The sequence below is a fragment of the Heliangelus exortis genome, chromosome 1 (genome assembly GCF_036169615.1).
Source record: "Heliangelus exortis chromosome 1, bHelExo1.hap1, whole genome shotgun sequence".
In the NCBI taxonomy this organism is placed as follows: Eukaryota; Metazoa; Chordata; class Aves; order Apodiformes; family Trochilidae; genus Heliangelus; species Heliangelus exortis.
Window position 1 is genome coordinate 191,628,837 of NC_092422.1, and position 18,406 is coordinate 191,647,242.

General features: G+C 40.1%; 1 protein-coding gene across 15 annotated transcripts in view; it reads right to left on the minus strand.

Annotated features, from left to right (window-relative positions):
- Positions 1 to 18,406, minus strand: part of CELF2 (CUGBP Elav-like family member 2) — a 374,712-nt gene that overhangs the window by 63,096 nt on the left and 293,210 nt on the right. For all 15 annotated transcript variants that reach the window (XM_071734175.1, XM_071734168.1, XM_071734172.1 and 12 more), the window contains 2 exons: positions 13,803 to 13,851; positions 5,110 to 5,244 (listed from right to left, as the gene is read on the minus strand). In XM_071734175.1, coding sequence (XP_071590276.1) covers positions 5,110 to 5,244; positions 13,803 to 13,851 — 184 coding nt within the window. The remainder of the gene's footprint in view (positions 1 to 5,109; positions 5,245 to 13,802; positions 13,852 to 18,406) is intronic.

Genomic DNA, 18,406 nt, shown 5'->3' on the forward strand with positions numbered 1-18,406 from the left:
ACTTCTCTTGACCATCGACCAGATGACAGATTCTGGATTTTAAATTCCCTGAAGTTCATGGTCGCCTCAAAGCGTTTCTAATTGGACAGTCAATTAACCACCTCACAAAGTACAGATTTCAGTAACCAGAATTCACACAAGACCAGAATCAAACTGGTACCAAATACCACATTCTCTTATAGTGCCTTGATGACACTCTCATTGGAATAAGCATTCTTGTAAATTATTTCATTTCAGCCTTCCCTCTGGGGAGGGATTGCTGCAAAGCTGCAGTAATGGAAATCTGAGATGTAGTTACTGGTCAAAGGCCAGCAGAGACACTGGTCACTTGGATGTGTTTATTCCTTTCCAGCTTCAAAAGAGTTTCAGCAAGGGAAAAAGAAAATTAAATGTACCATAATGATTGGAAAAAATTAAAATGTTACCACATCACAGCTAAAGAAACAAGGCATGGAATTGCTTCTGAAGAGCAAATAAAAATACAGTGCTTGCATCATGCTCATTTCCCATCACTGAAACACAGGGCAGAAGGTGGCCCCTAATCCAGGCTGTTCCCATGGCTTGCACTTTACATTACTTAGGCTTATGAAGGAGCAGTAAATACCCTTAAAGAAGAACAATCCAGCATACAATCTCCTCGCCTACCGTTCACTGCAATTATTTACGATGCAAATATATTCTTTAACTAATTCATCAAGAAAAACCCTGAATCTGAAAGTACGGGTGTCTTTTGTGAAATTAAATTGCCTGACCATGATACGACTCTCCATGCCATTTCTAAACTACTCTGAAAGCAAAAAAAGGGGAAAAAAAATCCTTGTAATCAGTGTCTGCAGAATTGTTCACTTGTCCCATGTGCCTGGTGGTATTTTGTTAAAAAAATCACACAATTAGAGGCCTAGAAGATGTACACTTGGAGCTCTTCCACAATTTTCTTGGTATATCCAACTGTCTGTACGTACTATTAGCAGGTTTTTTTGGTGCATGCTATTAACCCAGTTGACTGCTTTCTGGTATCTGTTATATAAATCTGCATTTAGCAATACAGCAGAATAATTTACCATGTGGTGTTCCTGCGATAAGCATAAGAGGATTTTTTTTATCATCATTACAGATGGTAATAATTCCTACAGTGATATATTGATCCACTAACCTAAAAAAAGCAATTTACCAATGTAGGGGAGCATTGCTACCCTTATTTTAAGGAATGCGATAACAGAGAGATGATGACCCTCACCTAGGATCAATACAGCACATCAGTGGCACAGCTACAAATCAAACTTGGGTATTTCTGGCTATTTTTGTACACTCCAGCTACCATGGCATGGCTGTCTGTGCTGGCATCTGTGGTCATGTAGAGATTACATAGTACTGTGAGTCAGGAGGTCTGAAAGTTTCCTTAAGCCGTTTGCAATAAGTGATTTAAAATCTTAATCATCTGAGGCAGTTCGCTTCTGCTTTTTCATGATAATGAAGCTTAGCACATGATATCACAATCATGAATTTTTGTAAAGCATACTTAGCTCTTCAGAAAAAGTGCTGGATTAAACAACCCTGCAGGCTGAATCCTTCTCTTTGAATAATGAATACAGTACAGGCAGTGGCACGCTTCTTTAGATAGTCCCATGAACCCTTCTAAAGGGAAAGCCAGGCTCCATGGCTGTTGAGTCTCTGGTTTCTTTATCTCTACAGCCAACAGGGTATTTTTATTTTTAATACCTTTCACAGCTAGGAATTACTCACTGATAGCCAACTAATTTTGTAGGGACTATCCCAGAGCCTTTGAAAGGCAATGCCTTTTGGGTGCTGCCTGTTTCTTGTAGCTGGCTGGAATATAACACATTACAGATACAAACACCGGTTACTTTTCAGATGCAGGAGCAAACAACAGTGGGGAAAAAAAGACTTAAGGAAAAAAAAAGCTGTTTCTTTAAAACATACTGCTCCAGTACTGGAGCTCTGTATCATTATTTTAGCTGTGTTTTACAGATGAATTTCAAACAGCTGACAATAGGAATTTGGAGTGGGAATGCTGATGGTCCATTATCAGTACTGACAGCAATGGGTGTGACTTTTTTTAAGGTTCTGTCAGCTCTTGGCTGGAAACTACAATAGAAACAACCAGTTCAATCTCTTTCCCTCTCCCTTCATCTTAGCACTTATATCACACTCATCACTAAGTGTTACATTTTCCCTTGATACCACAGGATGGGATTTTTCCTACACTTCAACCCTACACTCTTCCTATGGGTTGACAGCAGCAAGTTATCATACCAGTTGTGCAGCTGCTGTTGCAGTGTAGATGTGGCCCAAAAGTCTTCATTACTCTTCATTAAGAAAATAACAAAAGTACAAACATAAACTTTTCTACTCAGCAGTAGATCCTGGAGCTATTCCTTGCAGCTATCTGCTGGTAATAAATACAATTTCCCTGAACCCTTTAGCAAAGCTTGAAAGTTGGCATAAATACCAATGGATATACTTTTCAAGCTCTTTTCATCTGAGATGCTATAGTGTGCACTTGTTATGCAATTGAAAAGAGATGCCAAACAGAGGCTACTGGACCATATTTCCATCTCACTGCTGTGAGGACCTCGAGTTCTGAAGGCTCTGGCATGGTGACAACAGTGTTTTCCTAAGACAGTGACTATCTATTTTTTATTCCCCCTTCTGTGGCTGGGAGGAAAGCACATCTGGATGGGTGCTGGGAAAACAAATACCATTTGTGGCAGTGAGAAATCACATCTTGGAAACAGTAACATGAATCAAAACTCATTAAGTATTGGAACTCATTACAAAGATTTAACTGTATAAATTCTCCCTCCTTTTAATGAAGTAGCTTCACCCTGTGCTTTTCCAAGCTCCCTTTCCACTGTGAATCTCCCTTAGCACTTTTCATTTTGACTTCAATACCAACCATTTTCCCAACACTTTGCCTTCTCTCATGGAGTGGTGGTTTTGTGAAGCTGATAAACATCTGCCTGAAAACTTGGCTGGCACAGCTGAACTCATTTTCAAGTGTGAACATGGGTGTGTAGAAAGCAATTCAAGTTTAACAAGGCATGATGCATGAGGGCATGAGAGAATATCAGTCGTGATTGTGACCGAAATAAAGCGAGTGGCAGAGAGGATACAGCTCTGCTCTGACTACTGGTGTGTGACCTACCTGGACTGAGACCTTCAACCTCCAGCAGGAGAGAGCAGCACATTACCTCTGCAGCTCTGCCTGATATATCAGTGACATTGCTTAAAAATCTCAGCTGCTTATTATTGTGAAATTGCTATTTAAAGCAGGACAAAACTATGCCACCAGTCTCACAAAGCCTGGTGGATTTCATAGTTAGCTTTTCTATGCTTATAGTATGCCAAATATCTGCTGAATAAAAGCAAGTATGCAGTGGGATCTCTATGGATCCCAAGAAAGATCAATTTCTTTGTTGGGTGATTCTGAGGAATCAATCACATCTTTTTGAGCCTCAAAGCATCTGATGCCCAGATCTTGTTATTTCAGCAGTTCGTTAGCTCCTTTCCCAATTACGTCTTCCATCACCCCTTCCATGGGCTGCTTACAAAATCAAATCAGTGAAAATCAGAATTATTTGTTTTACCTCAATGATGGGTCTAGAAAGATAACGGCAGCACTTGACTCCATCAGTTAACATTCATTACTGAGCCTCAGGAACCAACCTCAGACCTTTCCTCTAGTCTTCCCCAAGGCAAAAGACATGATCCTGAGGCTCTCCTGCCTGTACCCAGCTCTGAAGGTTCAGGCAGGTTTTGGAATTGCTGACTAAGCATGCTTAACTGAAGTGCATACTTTTCTTGGTGCTCCCCATTTATTGCCAAGTGTCTTTGCAACTGCAAAGTCATTATTCAGAAGCAGTATGATAGGTTCTATCAAGCAGTACCCATGAAATATAGATATACCTGCAACTTCCCCTACTGAAATTCTTAAGACATTTTGAAGAAGCTGGGCTGCACACAAAACAAAACACAAATTGTTGCACAAAATACTGAGGATATTATAGCCTACTGGAAACAAGCAGATCCAAAAGTAAAGAAAAATATCTAGATCTATACCTATACGCAAAATGGGTACTATTATTTTTTTCTGTGCCTTTTGAAAATGTAATAAAATGCATAAACTGTGCTTTCTACATATGTTTTCTATAGAAATAGGAGTGGTATTTTCTCAGTTCCACACTTACAATTACTTTACTTCCCATGCCACTAACTGGCCATGGTGAGTACCACAGCACCCTTCCCCACTGACAGATGGGATTATCACTATTTTCTTTTCCACTGAGCACCACCTGGCACTGACATTTTGCAGAAGTTTCACGCTCTGAGATTAATTTCAGGTCCACATACCATGGATTTAATATGCAGCCTGGATCATCAATATACACTTATTTTTCTTTTCAATATGTTTTCAAAGGGCCTTTCCCCAAAAGGCACTCATAAGGGATCACCAGGTATTGAAGTCAGTGCTGCACTTCATTTCCAAAGTTCAGGTCAGCTGCTGTTTAACACCTCTGCCCTGGTTTTTGGGTTGTGATAGAGGCACAAGATTTAAGAGCTCTTTTTACAAAGTTTTGTCCAGGCAAAACTCTCAGGGTCAAGCTAACTTCTTTGCTTCTCAGTTACAATTTTGCATATAGTTATAGAAAACAAGGGAATGGAGGAGATGGTGCTGCGACCTGGGCTAATTCCCATGACCCTGCATCCCTTCAAGCAGTTATTTACAGTCCTTGGCTTTTTTTTCTTTTTTTGGTTTTACTCTACAAAGTAGAAATGGGGTCAGGGAAGGATCTTTGATTTTGTCAGGGCAGAAAACTGGGGGTGTTTTCTCAGGGTGAAAAGAAACCTTTCCAGCTGACAAACAGGGCAATAACACAAGTTAATATGTTGACACTGAGACCTTTCTGACACTGGAAATAAAAGGTGATAATTTCAGTCACTGTGAAAAGTTCATGTGGATACCTTTATCACGTGGGACATATTACAGCATAACCTCCAGCTGCAGACAGTGGCTCTGCCTACCCTGGCTGTGACATATAGCTCCCAATTAGCACTTAAGGAAAGAGACTTTACAGACTGCACACTCACCTCTGCTCAGCCCATCCGGTCCCCGAAGGATTCGGCATTCTTCTATCTGGCCGAACGGAGAAAACATCACCCTGATATCATTCTCATTACACTTCTTCGAAACCATTCCTATGAACAATTTTCTGTCTTCCACAGCTAGAAGATAAAAATAATGAATGAGCAAAGGCCATTTCATCTTTTTCCTGTGATCAATGCTTCATTACCACATCAAACCAAGCTCCAGTCATGTGAGTCTGGCTCTGTAACTGAAGACAAGTCCTAAGGCAAACACTTTATACTTACAACCTCCCTTCCCCCCTCTCCATCCCCCACCCCAACTCATTTTATTTTCTTTCTCTCTCTCTTTTTTCTAGTGGTGCTTGCTGTTTATATAGTGTATTAATTGGCTGCCTTAGTCATTCTGCATATGCCTCCCCCTCACAGCTTCTAAGAAAAAAGCATCCTCTGTTAGGGGGACTTTTAAAGATATCTTTGCATAGATTTTAATTCAGATAACTTCCCTCATCTCCCTCATGTACGAAAGAAATCATGACAGGGGTGAAGGTGAAGAAGGGATTGTGCACGTAATGATATGAGCTAATGAAAAATATTCCTGAGAAATGTTTTGAGAGAAAGGCTCCTATCTGAGCTTTCAATTTCAACCAACTTAATGCATGGCAGTCAAAAGGCAGAAGTCTTAACGACTGCTCTGGAAAAAGAATGCATTAAATTTTCTTAAATTTTTTTTTTCAGACTGATATAGCCCTCTCCCCTCCAGGACAGAAGGTATATTCTAGGGCACTGCTTTAACAAGAGGGCTGCATAATTCTCTCCCCAAGTCAAATCCTTTGATTTGTAATGAAGCTGAGTTTGCAAAAAAACATGAAAAAGGTGCTTTATCTGAATTATTGGTAGAATATTTGCTACTTGCATTGTCACCAAAATCAGTAAAAGCTAGACTGCTGCAGCAGGCCTGCTAAACTCAAACTTACAGAACTAAAGCTGTGGACTCCTGTCAAAAATTAAACAGGTCATCAAAACTTAATTCACCCTGGTAGGACTTAGAAGTCTTAACGCACCCTCCCCATCTATATTAAACCAGAACTCTAAGTGCTTCTTATACAGTATATACACCAGTGCTTTCTTCTTCTCTTGAAATGGCATGTAAATCCAATTCACTGGTAATGAGTAGGCTGCCAGAGTTTGCAGGGAAGCAGAGAGAGAAGGAAAGCTTTACTCTAGAGAGTCTGCAGTGCTCTTACTTATTTCTATTATTGTGCAAATTATTTTTGTAATGAAGTATTTTCATTTCTGGGCTTACAAGAAAAAAAGAAAAAAGGAAGAATCTTCTCTTTCTCCCCAGCTCTCTCTCCTGTATTAGCACGAGTTTGTCAAATAGAATAAATTGCAGCTGAGGAAGATGAAACTGCATCTATTTTCATAGGATTTTATTTGTGTTATATTTCAACACTTTAAAGGCATTTAATAATTTCAACAATAAAAAGAAGAGATTCATGTTTACTGATCATGAGAGATATTTGAAGTAATTTTTTTCTTAGAATTGCTGACTTGAAAAAGTATTTGTAGCTTTTAAACAAGCAAGCACCATGCCTGCATTTTTCAGAATCCAAAACAGACCAGACCATACAATCCTAGCTTCTCCCTCTACAAGCTTGTAAGAAAACTGGCATGAGTGTAACACCCAGGTTAAGTTTTCCTCAGCAGACTCCTCAAGACTTAGCATTTTCATTCACACTTTACTTTATACTGAAGTTCCACATGCAGCTTAACTCTCCACAAAGGGTCAAAAAATTATGCATGAGATGAATCAGTTATCCACTGATCAGAAGCTGAGCATGTGGAACTGAAAATATGATCTGCAAGTTGGGATTTCTTTTTTCTATACATATATATATATTTGTGTATGTGTGTGTACATGTATATCTTTATATTTATAGAATCATAGAATGGCTTGGGTTGGAAGAGACACTAAAGAGCACCCAGTTCCAACACCACTACCATGGGCAAGGACACCTCCCATTAAATCAGGTTGCTCCAAGCCCTTCCAACCTGGCTCTGAGCACTGCCAGGGATGGGGAATCCACAATTTCCTGGGCAACCTGTGCCACTGTTTCACCACCCTCACACGAGAGAATTTCTTCCCAATACCTGATCTGAATCTGCCCTCTTTCAGTTCAAAACTGTTCTCCCTTATCCTATCACTACCTGCTCTTCTAAAAAGTCCCTCTCCATTTAAGTCTTCCAATGAACCTTTACATCTGATTCATACTGTATACTTGGCCTTGGTGCTGCTAATAACTATTTCAAGGATTGCCTTCCTCACAGCCACAAGGAGAATTTAGGTAGGCAGTCACTTTTCCTGGTGGAAGGATGCCTGCAGCTTGGCTGCTTTTCATTCCTCTACTGCCTTGATTTCTCTCTCTGAGGAAGGTCCCAGGCTATCTTGTCCCATCAACAGCCACACTCTCGCTGGGGTGCAGGAAACAAGGGACCAAGCTGGGCTGCCAGGTGTGGATTTCTTGGTTTGTGGATACCACAAACCAAGGTCAAGCTAGGGGAAGCCATGGTGCCAAGCACAGGTCCAGGCATTGCCTTCTGCTCTGTGTTATGAACCTCTTAACTTCTGTCTGTGTGTCAGCTAGTACCAGCCAGTTTAAATTTGGGTTAATTTTAGGCTACTCTAAGGGTGACAAGATCCCAGCCCTCTTAAAAACTGCCGCTGGTCAAGTTGGACAAGTGCCTGCCAAGCCATCCCAAAGGAGGTCCCTCGTTGTCCTGCTTAGGTGCAAGGACAAAGACTCAAATTGAAGAAATTCACACAGAGATTCAAAAGAAATGAGATGCAAACAGGAAGGCTTTGTTTTAATTTTCCAAAGAGTAGCAGACGACAAACTCCCCACCGGCCTCCTTTAGTTTCGCCAGTAAACCTATAAATATGCCATTTAACAAACATGATTTGCAGGTTTTCAGCTTGAGGGTGATTTTATAGTAAATTAAACATCCAGCTTCTGTGTACTGTACATCTTAAAAATGCAGATTTTGTGAAGAATGCTCAGAGTACAGAAAACATATTGATATGATGACGTGCTCTGCATTCAGTGCTATTAGTCAGTGGTGATCAGTGCTGAGGCTTAAGAAAATTGCTATTCATTTTTTTTGGCTAGGGGCCCAGCATAAAAAACATTTAAAGAGACAATTGTCAAGATCTAAATGACATGTTTTCATTCCATCTGACAGAACATCTGATATTATTAGGCTGGAAGAGTTTTCAATGATATATTCTCATGCAGAGAAAGGAATGCTTTTTCACCCCCATAAGACTGGCTGTCTGGATTTGTTTTTGCATTTCTGGTCAGCAGCTTCTCTTCTTCTCTTCTAAAAGGAATACTCTGCATGTCATGCAGACATGGTTTGAGAATCAAATAAACAATGGACTGCAAGAAGTATGGGTCAAATATATTTAGAGCAAACTCTGTTCACTCAGCCAAGTCTGCTGGTCACTCCCAAGCAAGGATCTCAGTGCTAAGCACACTCATCCCAACAAAGCATGAAGACCAGGACAGGCACTTCCTGCTGCTGTTTGGAGAAAGGATGGCAGTCTAAAGCCATCCCACTTTACTTTACTCATCCACAGTTTAAGTGTCCAGTTGTAGTCTCAGCTAAAATGTTATCAGTTCCCTGCTGTCAATGCCAAGATGATAAAGCTTTTTTATGGCATCTCCCTCGCCCTTGACAACAGGCAGGGCTGTTACCTTTCAGCCAGCTCCCAAAACTTGCTCATCATGATAACATGAAGATGTGCTGAGCTCCAGCTGCAGGACAGGAGGAATAAGTGAGCTCTAAGGGACTGGACAAAGCTTGGGAGATGGGAGTGCTTTGGGCAATGACAGCAGGCAAAGGAGAAGGCTGGGGGAAGGAAAGCAGGGCCCAAGGGTCAGTAGCTCATAAGCATTTCACTGCTGCTTGATAATTGTCTCTCCCATGCTAGAGGTAGGTTTCAGTAATTCAAAATCCAAAACATAATGAAATTTTTTGGCAAGTATTTGATATCACTATTTCTGAACCTTGCTTGTAAACCTAGTTGTACTTCTGGATATTTTGCACAACTCTGAGGACATGAAATAGACACAACTGACTGTAAGCAGCTGATAGGATGAGTGCTCTGCATTGATGAAGCAGAAGCAGCTAGAAGGCCATAGTGAAATAGGCCCCAAGTTCAAGTTCCAAGAAAGAAAGTGTGAAACCGTGTAGTATCTTGATTAAATAACTAAGGGTTTCACCTCTAATCCACCCAAACATGTTACAAACACAAGTCAGCTATGTTGCCCAAGCAGCTAGTGCAGCACATCCAGTGCCAAGCCTTCTGGATTTGGGGTTGGAATCTTTCTTCTGAATGCAGAAACCCTATGTGTGACATGCAAACACCTGTTTTAATGGGAGATGCACTGTTCTCTTACCTTCAACAGCACTAGCTTTGCAAACACTACCATAGGTGCCCAAGTGTTGTGTTTGAAGCTAGAGACCTAAGTTAGCCTTCAAAATTTAGCTGAGATGAAGCCCACCTCTGCTGGGAGAGTTCTTTCAAAATGAATCCTCCTGCATTCTGATAGCCCTACATCCAAGTTGCAGAATAAAATCCTGAAGGGTCTAATTTTTTTTGCTTTAGTCAATTTGCTTCAGTAATGAGTATTTCTTGCAGAAATCGCTTGTGCCAACCCAGGAGAATAAAGGAGTAGAGATTATTTCTGTATACTACAAAAGAATTAAACCCTGTAATAATCATGGGAAATCTCCCTGAAGATACAACAAACTTTCTCTCTTCTAAACCCACAAAACTCTGTCCTGAAAATCCAGTTATATCCCTTTAGTATATGTTTTTGAGGAGTCTAGTCAGATGGAGTGCATTTTTTTTCATCCAAAAGATGCTTTCTTTTTTGAGCAAATAAAGAAATAGCTATTGTATAAATTTTTTTTGTTTTGGTTTGGTTTGGTTTTTTTTTGCCTGTGAAAAACTCTTGCATACAATCTGTCCAAGTTGCACCTGGAATCAAAGCTGCCTGGATTAATTATCAACTTTTCTATGTGTCATTGCTAACATATGGCCTTTAATTTTTCCCTCCAAATTGGCAAAGTTGCGTCACTTAGAATTCCAAAATTATTTCTGTAAATTTTCACTAGCAAAGTAATAACGAAAAAAATTTATAAGATGACTCAGCTTGCACCCCTGTCCCTCCCTTTCTTTTCATGCAGAGAATTTTCTTATTTTCTCTGAAGTGGTGATGTTTTGATCCATTTAAGAGGATACTGTTCTCATGATATCTGCCTAAAAGTATTGACTGTACTCAAATCCTGATCCAAGAAACATTTAAATAGTTGCTAAATCATAGCTTGTTAATAGCCACAGCCAACTTAGAGTCAAGCATGCATTGATGCTTCAGCACTAGAGTGCAGGAATCCCATTGTCCTTAAATAGACAAATACTGTGCATGATTAACAGTTGAGATTAATCTAGCAATGGTGGAGCCTTCCAGCTCTTGAAATCATGCTATTCTGGCAGGGAATCCTAACCCAAAACTTGGTAGACAGGTTAAAATAACCACCTAACAATACAAAAGGTGGTCAGACTAGACCCAACAGGTAATCAGAACAGCACACACCACACAAAATCCATTATCTGAAAATCTTCCAGGGATGTTACATTTCTCAACAATTAGAGCCTTTTCAGAATCCTCCCAAGGGGATAAATTAACTGGATACAAAGGAAAATCTTTTGCCATCAACTCTAGCTGCTAAAATCTTGGTAGAAGAAATTAAGCTTTGGTTCACTTGCATGAGCAGAGTCATAACTAAGATACATGAATGCAAGGAAGGAATGGAGATGATTTCATAGAATTATCAGCCACCCAATTCCTACCCAGAAGGAAACAGATCTCCATGGTGCTAATAAAGTCCTAGTCCTGCAGAAATGCTCAGGGACTTAGTCAAACCTGTGCAGGAGATGCCTCTTCTGTACCCACCTCTTAGTTTCTATGAGACCAGCTTGGCCTTCTGTGCTAAGGGAAAGATTTCTGAAATTATGCCTACCTCTAAAGACATGAACAGTGAAGGAAAAGGAGTGTTTCAACCCAGTATTCCTGGGCTTGGATGATCATTCAAATATTTTTTGCAAAGGCCTCAACATGGGGAGGAGCTGTCTTATCACACATTAAAGGCTGTTCTTTGAAGATGAACGAGAGGACCTCTTCTTCCTCCCTGTGCAACTTTACCAGATCGATCAAGCCTTCACAAACATGTACAAGCTTGGAAGAATTTCAAACTCTCTTACATATCTTTCCACAAGCTATCTGGAAACTTTGACCAAGGGAATTTCTTCAGCCTGTTTGAAACTTCAGAAACTTGACTGATAAAATGTAATGGGATACTCTCACTATTCAGAAATCAACGGGTTTGAAGCATTCCTCAAAAGCTCAAACACTGATCAAGAAAATCAAGATGCCTTAGCATCCTTTCTTTCTTTTCCCCTTTGAACCCACCAATCTGGTGGAAGAGGTACAGTTTACAGTTTGCTGTTGGCACAGTTAATGTACCTCCTCAGATGGATAGCCTGAAGCATATGGGAAACACGTGCCAAAGAGGTCTCTGCATCCCCCACGTTGCTGTTGTTTCTCTTTTGTCTCTCCTAACTGCCTGCAAACTCTCACCTTCTCCATGGAGCCCACACCTACACCTCTCTTTCTGAGGAGCTGTACCACTGTTAACATCAACCATGGTATTACTTTGCCTTCTGTCATTAGAAGAGTTCACCACCCTCAGAATGTGCCTATCAGAAGTGTCACCCCCCAGATGCCTACATGTAAAAAAGCATTTCATTTGACAATTGCAACCTCTGATCTGTTAATGTGTTTTCTCCAAACTACAAAGAAAAGAAAGGGGAAAAAAAAAAAAAGTAAAAAGTTCCAGTGTCTCATGGTTTTCATGCTAGGGTTAGGTGGAAAAGAATATTCTGAAGATCAAAAGTATTCCCACAGTGAAGACAGGAGTATCATGCAGATAACCTGAAGCATAACAGCAGCAGCAAGTAGCTAACCTACCCTTTTTCCAAGCAGGTGTTATTTGCAGAGCAAGACAGAATTTGCACAATTCCCTGTAGCGCTTTGCCAATATGTTCAATCTCCTTTAGGAAGAAAAACTTCAGGCAATGAACAAGTAACTCACTGGGAGTCTATTTTGGTCCATTGCCTCTTATTTTTCTAATTTGCTGAGGAACCTGAGGTGAAATTTATCTTTGAGAGAAGAATCCAGAGAGACTACACTTAGTCCAGAGGATCCAGACCAATGTTTCTGTACCTAAGGGAAAACGTTGCCCACTGCAAGCACAATACATGACAGACAGTGGAGTCTGGATTCCAACAGCAAAGCTCTTGATTTTCAGTGATGCCTGAAAAGTTTTGTCCTCCTGCACATGCAGCTGCCTTGGCCTCTCAGCATTTTAGAAAGAAACAAATCATTGCCAAAACTCAGCCCAAAAGGGAGAATATCACTCCCTTCAAAATGGGTGCTGGCTCAGTTTTCTTGTGCTTGCGGCCAGTTTTGTTTTGAAAGCTGTCATAATAGGAAAATTAGCACAATGTGAAGTTTTAATTTCCTTCCAAACTTTATAATCCTTGGAGAAGCCTGAAAATGGGATGCACTACAATTAGCAAAAAGAAGCCTTAAAAAAAGCCTTGCAGAGAGATTTAGAGCCCAATCATAATTTACATTTGCAGGTATGTAGATCTCTAAGTGCATGGCTTCTGCCCTGATTACTAATTAATGAGGTGCAAAGATGCCTGTTGGAGGAACCAGCTCTGATTATGTGGGCCTTATGGGAAAATGAAGCTCTTGCAATCTAAGAAGGCAGATGATATCTTTAACATATATTTTAGAAAATTACAGGAACAAATCAAGGGGCAAAATATACACATGTATATATTTTTAAAGAATCACACACTGCCAGGTTGTGTTACCATCCGATTATCTTATTTCCTTGAATATACAAACCTGGCATGTTTAATAGATTTAGCATGCTGTCTATTTTGCATTTCATATACATCCACTTAGGCAGCACCCTAGTATTCTGAATGGATATTACTGTCATTATAGCATTCATTTTACAATCCTTGAGAGGAATAAGTATACAGAGAGCTTCAAGGTGGGTTTCCCAGTTCAGAACCAAGCATATGGTTAAAACAAATTTGACTCAGATCCAGAAGGGCATCATTCTATAAAAATGAAGTTTAGGCAAATATTTAAGGCCCATCAACTGCTTGCATGGTTTGCTAACATGGGAATGTTTTTTGTTTCTTTCTTTCATTTCATCATGAAATTATCATCTCCATCTTATCAACATCAGGTGCTCCTGTATCACCTCAATGCTAGGAGAACACAAGAAAAAAGATGTACATACTGAGGCAGGCTGTGACATACAGCAGGTACAAGGAAGACTTTTGCAAAACATTTTCCTTCCTTCTTTAAAGCTGAGGATGAATGGGAGTTCAGAGCAGCTCAACATTTTCACCAACATGTCAGGTGTAGGTAAATTGCCTTGCATATCATTTTCACCATACAAGGAACATAGCAAAACTTCTCACAATGTGGTGTTTGCTTTAGTTTAGAGAGAGTCCCAATTAAGTAACAATAAATTAAACACATACCATTTGACTTTTCACTATCTGCAGGTTTCATCTGAATAGGATGATGCATCTAAAACAAAAATGAAAGAGAGTAAGGCAGGTTGGAAAGTCACAGAAACCAAAAATCATGCTTTTAATGAAGAGCTTACAGGATACATGATTAATATTAAAAATGTTGAAATCAGATAAATTCAAAACAATGCTATACTATAGGCTTTTAAGACAAAAAAAAAGGTATAGGAGAATTTTATAACCAGGACAATTAAAAAAACCCAGATCACTGGGCCCATAGGACTCATATTAAACTTTAATTTGCTATTTCTAGCTTCAGAAGTTACAGCTCATTAGTTTATGGCATGTTTGGTTTCATTTTCACCAACTTTCATATGAGTTTGAGTTTCACAAATGAACTTTTCCTGTAATTAAAAAAAAAAAATGCTGATTCTTTCAGGATTGAAGAGAAAGAGACTTCCTGTAACAGCTTCTTATAACTGTTTAAGATCCTTTTTCTTTTAGATTACATTATACATTCATTCATAAAGCTTCCATCACCACATGGCACAATCCTGGCTTCCATAAAAACTCCTAATAATTTTTCCTTTTCAACCTTTTTCTTACTGCAAAAGAAACCAATCCCTGTGTGCAGCACACTATGCTGAACACTTCATGGCATCCTACCTTGGCACACTCGGTATGGTGTGTGCCCAGGTTTCATTACTCAGTGATGCTCCCCATACATTAAAATGTTGATAAGGCCAAAAAAATTTTTAGGACTGGTGTTTTCTGTTCTTTCAAGAACAGCAACACACCAGTTGAGCTCCCTCTGATCAGCGCGTGTGGCACATCCAATGCACATTGGCCAAACCCAGCCGTGTGTCTGCTATGATGGATTCAGGGAAATTTTGTTACAGATTGTCAAAAGCCTTCAGGAACTGACCCTGCACTGAATTTTAATGTGGGAGGTGCTTAACCTTGGCAAACCCCCCCACTCTTATTGTCTTCCATAGGGCTCTGCAGAATTTTTGTGATTTGACTGCACAAACCTCCCGGCAGCGGGAGGGCTGCTGTCTCAGCAATTCCTCACCATTTCATGTGAACATGTAAAAATCTATGCTCTTTCTGCTTTTGTATCATTTTTCAATGCAGCAGAACCAAGTATTGCCTAAAAAATGTCAGAGCCAATTTAATTTTTTAAATAAAACACTATTATGGCAAACTTTGGGAAACAAGAACAGCTGAGCAGGACTGAGAAAATCCTTGCCCTGATATCTAATTGCTATCAAAGCAGCATAGAAAACCAAATTTGCATTACTTTTGGTGGAGTCACTTAACCTCCAGGGACACATCTACTAAATTCTTTAGAAAATATAAAATATTGCTGTGAGTATTTCCATAGGATTTACTCAAAGTCCATTACACCTCTGGCTCTGCAAACCAATGCTTTCCTTGTACTGCTTGCAAAACTCCCTAAGGTGCCCTGAGGAGAAGGAAAAGCCACCAGGTGGATGTAGTCACCAGGATGCATAAATGATTTTCAATTTTAACAATTCTGTTCTCTTTGAATCATTTGTTTCCCTCTCCCAAATGGACTTTAGTAGCCTAGCACTTGTCTGCCACCACTCTTACTCGATCTAATTTATACAAAAAAGAGAACTTCTATTGTACCCTATCTTCTTTAACTAGTGCTTAGCATTTATCCTGGCATCAACAATACACTGGGCAGTGCAGGAGACCTTAAATTCATGGAAACATGCTAAAGCATGTCCACTCAGCAAGCAAGCAAGCAAAAAGTGAAAGCAGAAAAAAGGTGTAACTTGGTCCATGAGCCTGTTACAGGTATCGACAACTCTGAGGAGCAATGGAGTGGTGAGAAAATAAAGAAAATTGAGTATTGTAAATTTGGAAATATGCAAGTTATAGAACAAAAACCCAACTCAAATCCAGACCTCTTGTATCCAGAGAACCCATTGCTCTTTCTAGCTGCATTTATACAATCCTAAGTGGAGATAGTAAGAACAGAGGCAATTCTAACAATGTTAAAAATCCTTCACTTTTACAACTGCCTGAACCAGAGAAAGCAGTTTTATACCAAAGTCAGGTGAAGAAGATATTTTTGTATCCCCTTGGACACAATGTAGAGATGAGTATTACCTGACAAACACAGTTGCCACATCAGAAATATTCCTTTTCTGATATACATAACTAGCCCAGGTTCATTAAGTCAGTAATCTGGTATGTTCACACAGCAAGACACAAGACTTAACAAGAAGCTTCAGCTGGGTTTTGACTTAATTTCAAAGGTTCCTGCTAAAAACCCACGGTCCAAATTCTCTTCTCATCAGCAAGCCAAAGTCAGGAGTGATGCTGCTGTGCTTAACAAAATTATATAATCGCAAAACTAATAAAAGATTCAGATCAGTCCTGGAGAGTTTAAGCAGCAGAATACCCATGGTAAAATGTATGGAACACACAAACATGGCTTCAGCAAAGGGGGAGGTGGAAAAATACCTTACTGATAGTTTCCTAACACAAGGGCTCGTGTTGAAGCTTGTTTAACCCTGACCATCACGAATTGATACGTTAACAACCTTTAACACTAGATTCAATAAAACATGCCATTTATAACCTGAAATGGGTTTTACAGAGTCACTGGTTTGCATCTCATTATTAAACTCATTGCTGACCTCTAGAGACAACTGCCGTGATAATACATATTATAAGCTCTCTACCCATAAAATATTTAAAAGTCTAAAAAAGAAAAGAAAAGAATGAATCTCAAAGAAGTGTGCAGTGAATAAGAAAATTAAAGGGGCAGAGACAAAGGCTAAATAGATACTATCCTTTCACTCTACAATGAGCAAAAGAGAAAATAATCTGTGTGTTTTATATCTTGCTTGTATAACTGCAGGCTATAAAATAATAAAATAGCTGTGCTTTCTGAGGCCCTCCAAAAGATTACAGATGATATAAACCTGTTTCAAATTAGATGCCACCCACTAGAATCATGTCATCTCCTGAAATGAAGGATTTCATGTCTTATCAGAAAGCTGTTATTGTAGCTATACATCACAAAGCCATACACTTATGGATCTCAAGGTAAGTGATTTCTCAGTATGTCATGTCACACAGAAGAACAGGAAACATATTATTCTGTGCATGAAGAAATCCTTGCTTACAAAAATACGGTATTTATGAACTCGCAGTTGCAATTAATAGACAAGAGTGAGAAAAGTAACTGCAGTAAATAATTTATAGGCATTAACATCATCCTGTGCTCAGACTCTATAGTAAAGGAAAACATCACAGCTCTCAGACAAGTTCTTTCTGAGTGTAGGCAGCTTTCCCCAGCAAGCACAGTGCATGGGGGTACTGAAACCAGACCAGGCTGTAAGGAATAACCTCTCCTCAGCAATGTTTTAGAGAGCACTGTGGGATGCAGTTGTGCACCCAATAATGGCATGACCCACCTTTCCCATGCACACTCTCTATCCATACGTCTCAGAACACACTACTGCCACTGTTTTACTACCCAGGGCAGGCAAAGGGCTGTGCCCAAGGTTGCAGGGTGCCTTGGGGCAGCGCTGGCAGCAAAGCGGAGGCTCCGTCTGTGCTGCTGCAGAGGCCACACAAAGCCTGAGGCCAAGCATGTCCCTGCTGCTCCTTGGGCACATCCCAAGCAGGGGTGCTGCTATCATGGTCCATGGGAACCAAAAAGAAAAAGAAACAGTTGTCAAACAGGCAATCCTGAAAATCCCCCTGAAATCAATGGGAATCTGGCTGCTGGCTGTGTCAAGGCAGCAGCAGGACTGAGCCATGGCCCAGAATTACAATTGAGTAGTTACATCTTCCCCTCCCTCCCCCCCCTTTTTCCTGAGTACATCTCACCATATGTAAATACAACTTCATTAGATAAAAAAACAAAGCCAATCAACCCAAAAAACCTCTCAAAGGCACGCATCCTCTCCAGCTTCAGAGCCTCAAAGTAATCTTTTTGACAATAATAACGCTACCTATTTACATTCTTGTCAAAGCCATGTGACATCTGCATGGGAGAAAACGAGACGGCTAAGAGTCTATTTCTGGCAAAAATTTTGCAAGGAAATTAGATTAACCTGGGTGGAATTCTATCTGGGAATTTGGAGTCTGTTGTGGTGATTAAGTCATCATTTCTGTCAGATTACTCTAATCGGCTGTCAAATATGATTCCACAACCCCATCTGTAACTTGGCATCCTCGTTATTCAGTCGATGTTACCTTCTGTATACAAAACAAACACCAAACAAGGAGGTGTGTGCAGCCTAGCATTTAGCAGAGTCATTAGCTGTGATTACTATTGTGTGCTCACACATTGCACAATGTGATCAGCTAAGGGCTTGTTTTATTTAGCCAGGGGAAGCTTTAAAACAGGTGTAATCTTCAAGTATTCCTAGGGGTGAATGGGGAAGAAGTCTCCAGCCATGGCGGAGCACGGGATTGTCACGCTCTGAGACACGGCTGCATCACCAGCAACTGCTTAGATCTCATTTTGGAGTTGTCAGCATATTTTAGGCAGCTGCTTTCCATCCATTTTTTGAAGGGAAAGGGGTACTCAGATGTTCTAGGTAGGCTAAAGACTTTCTGCAAGT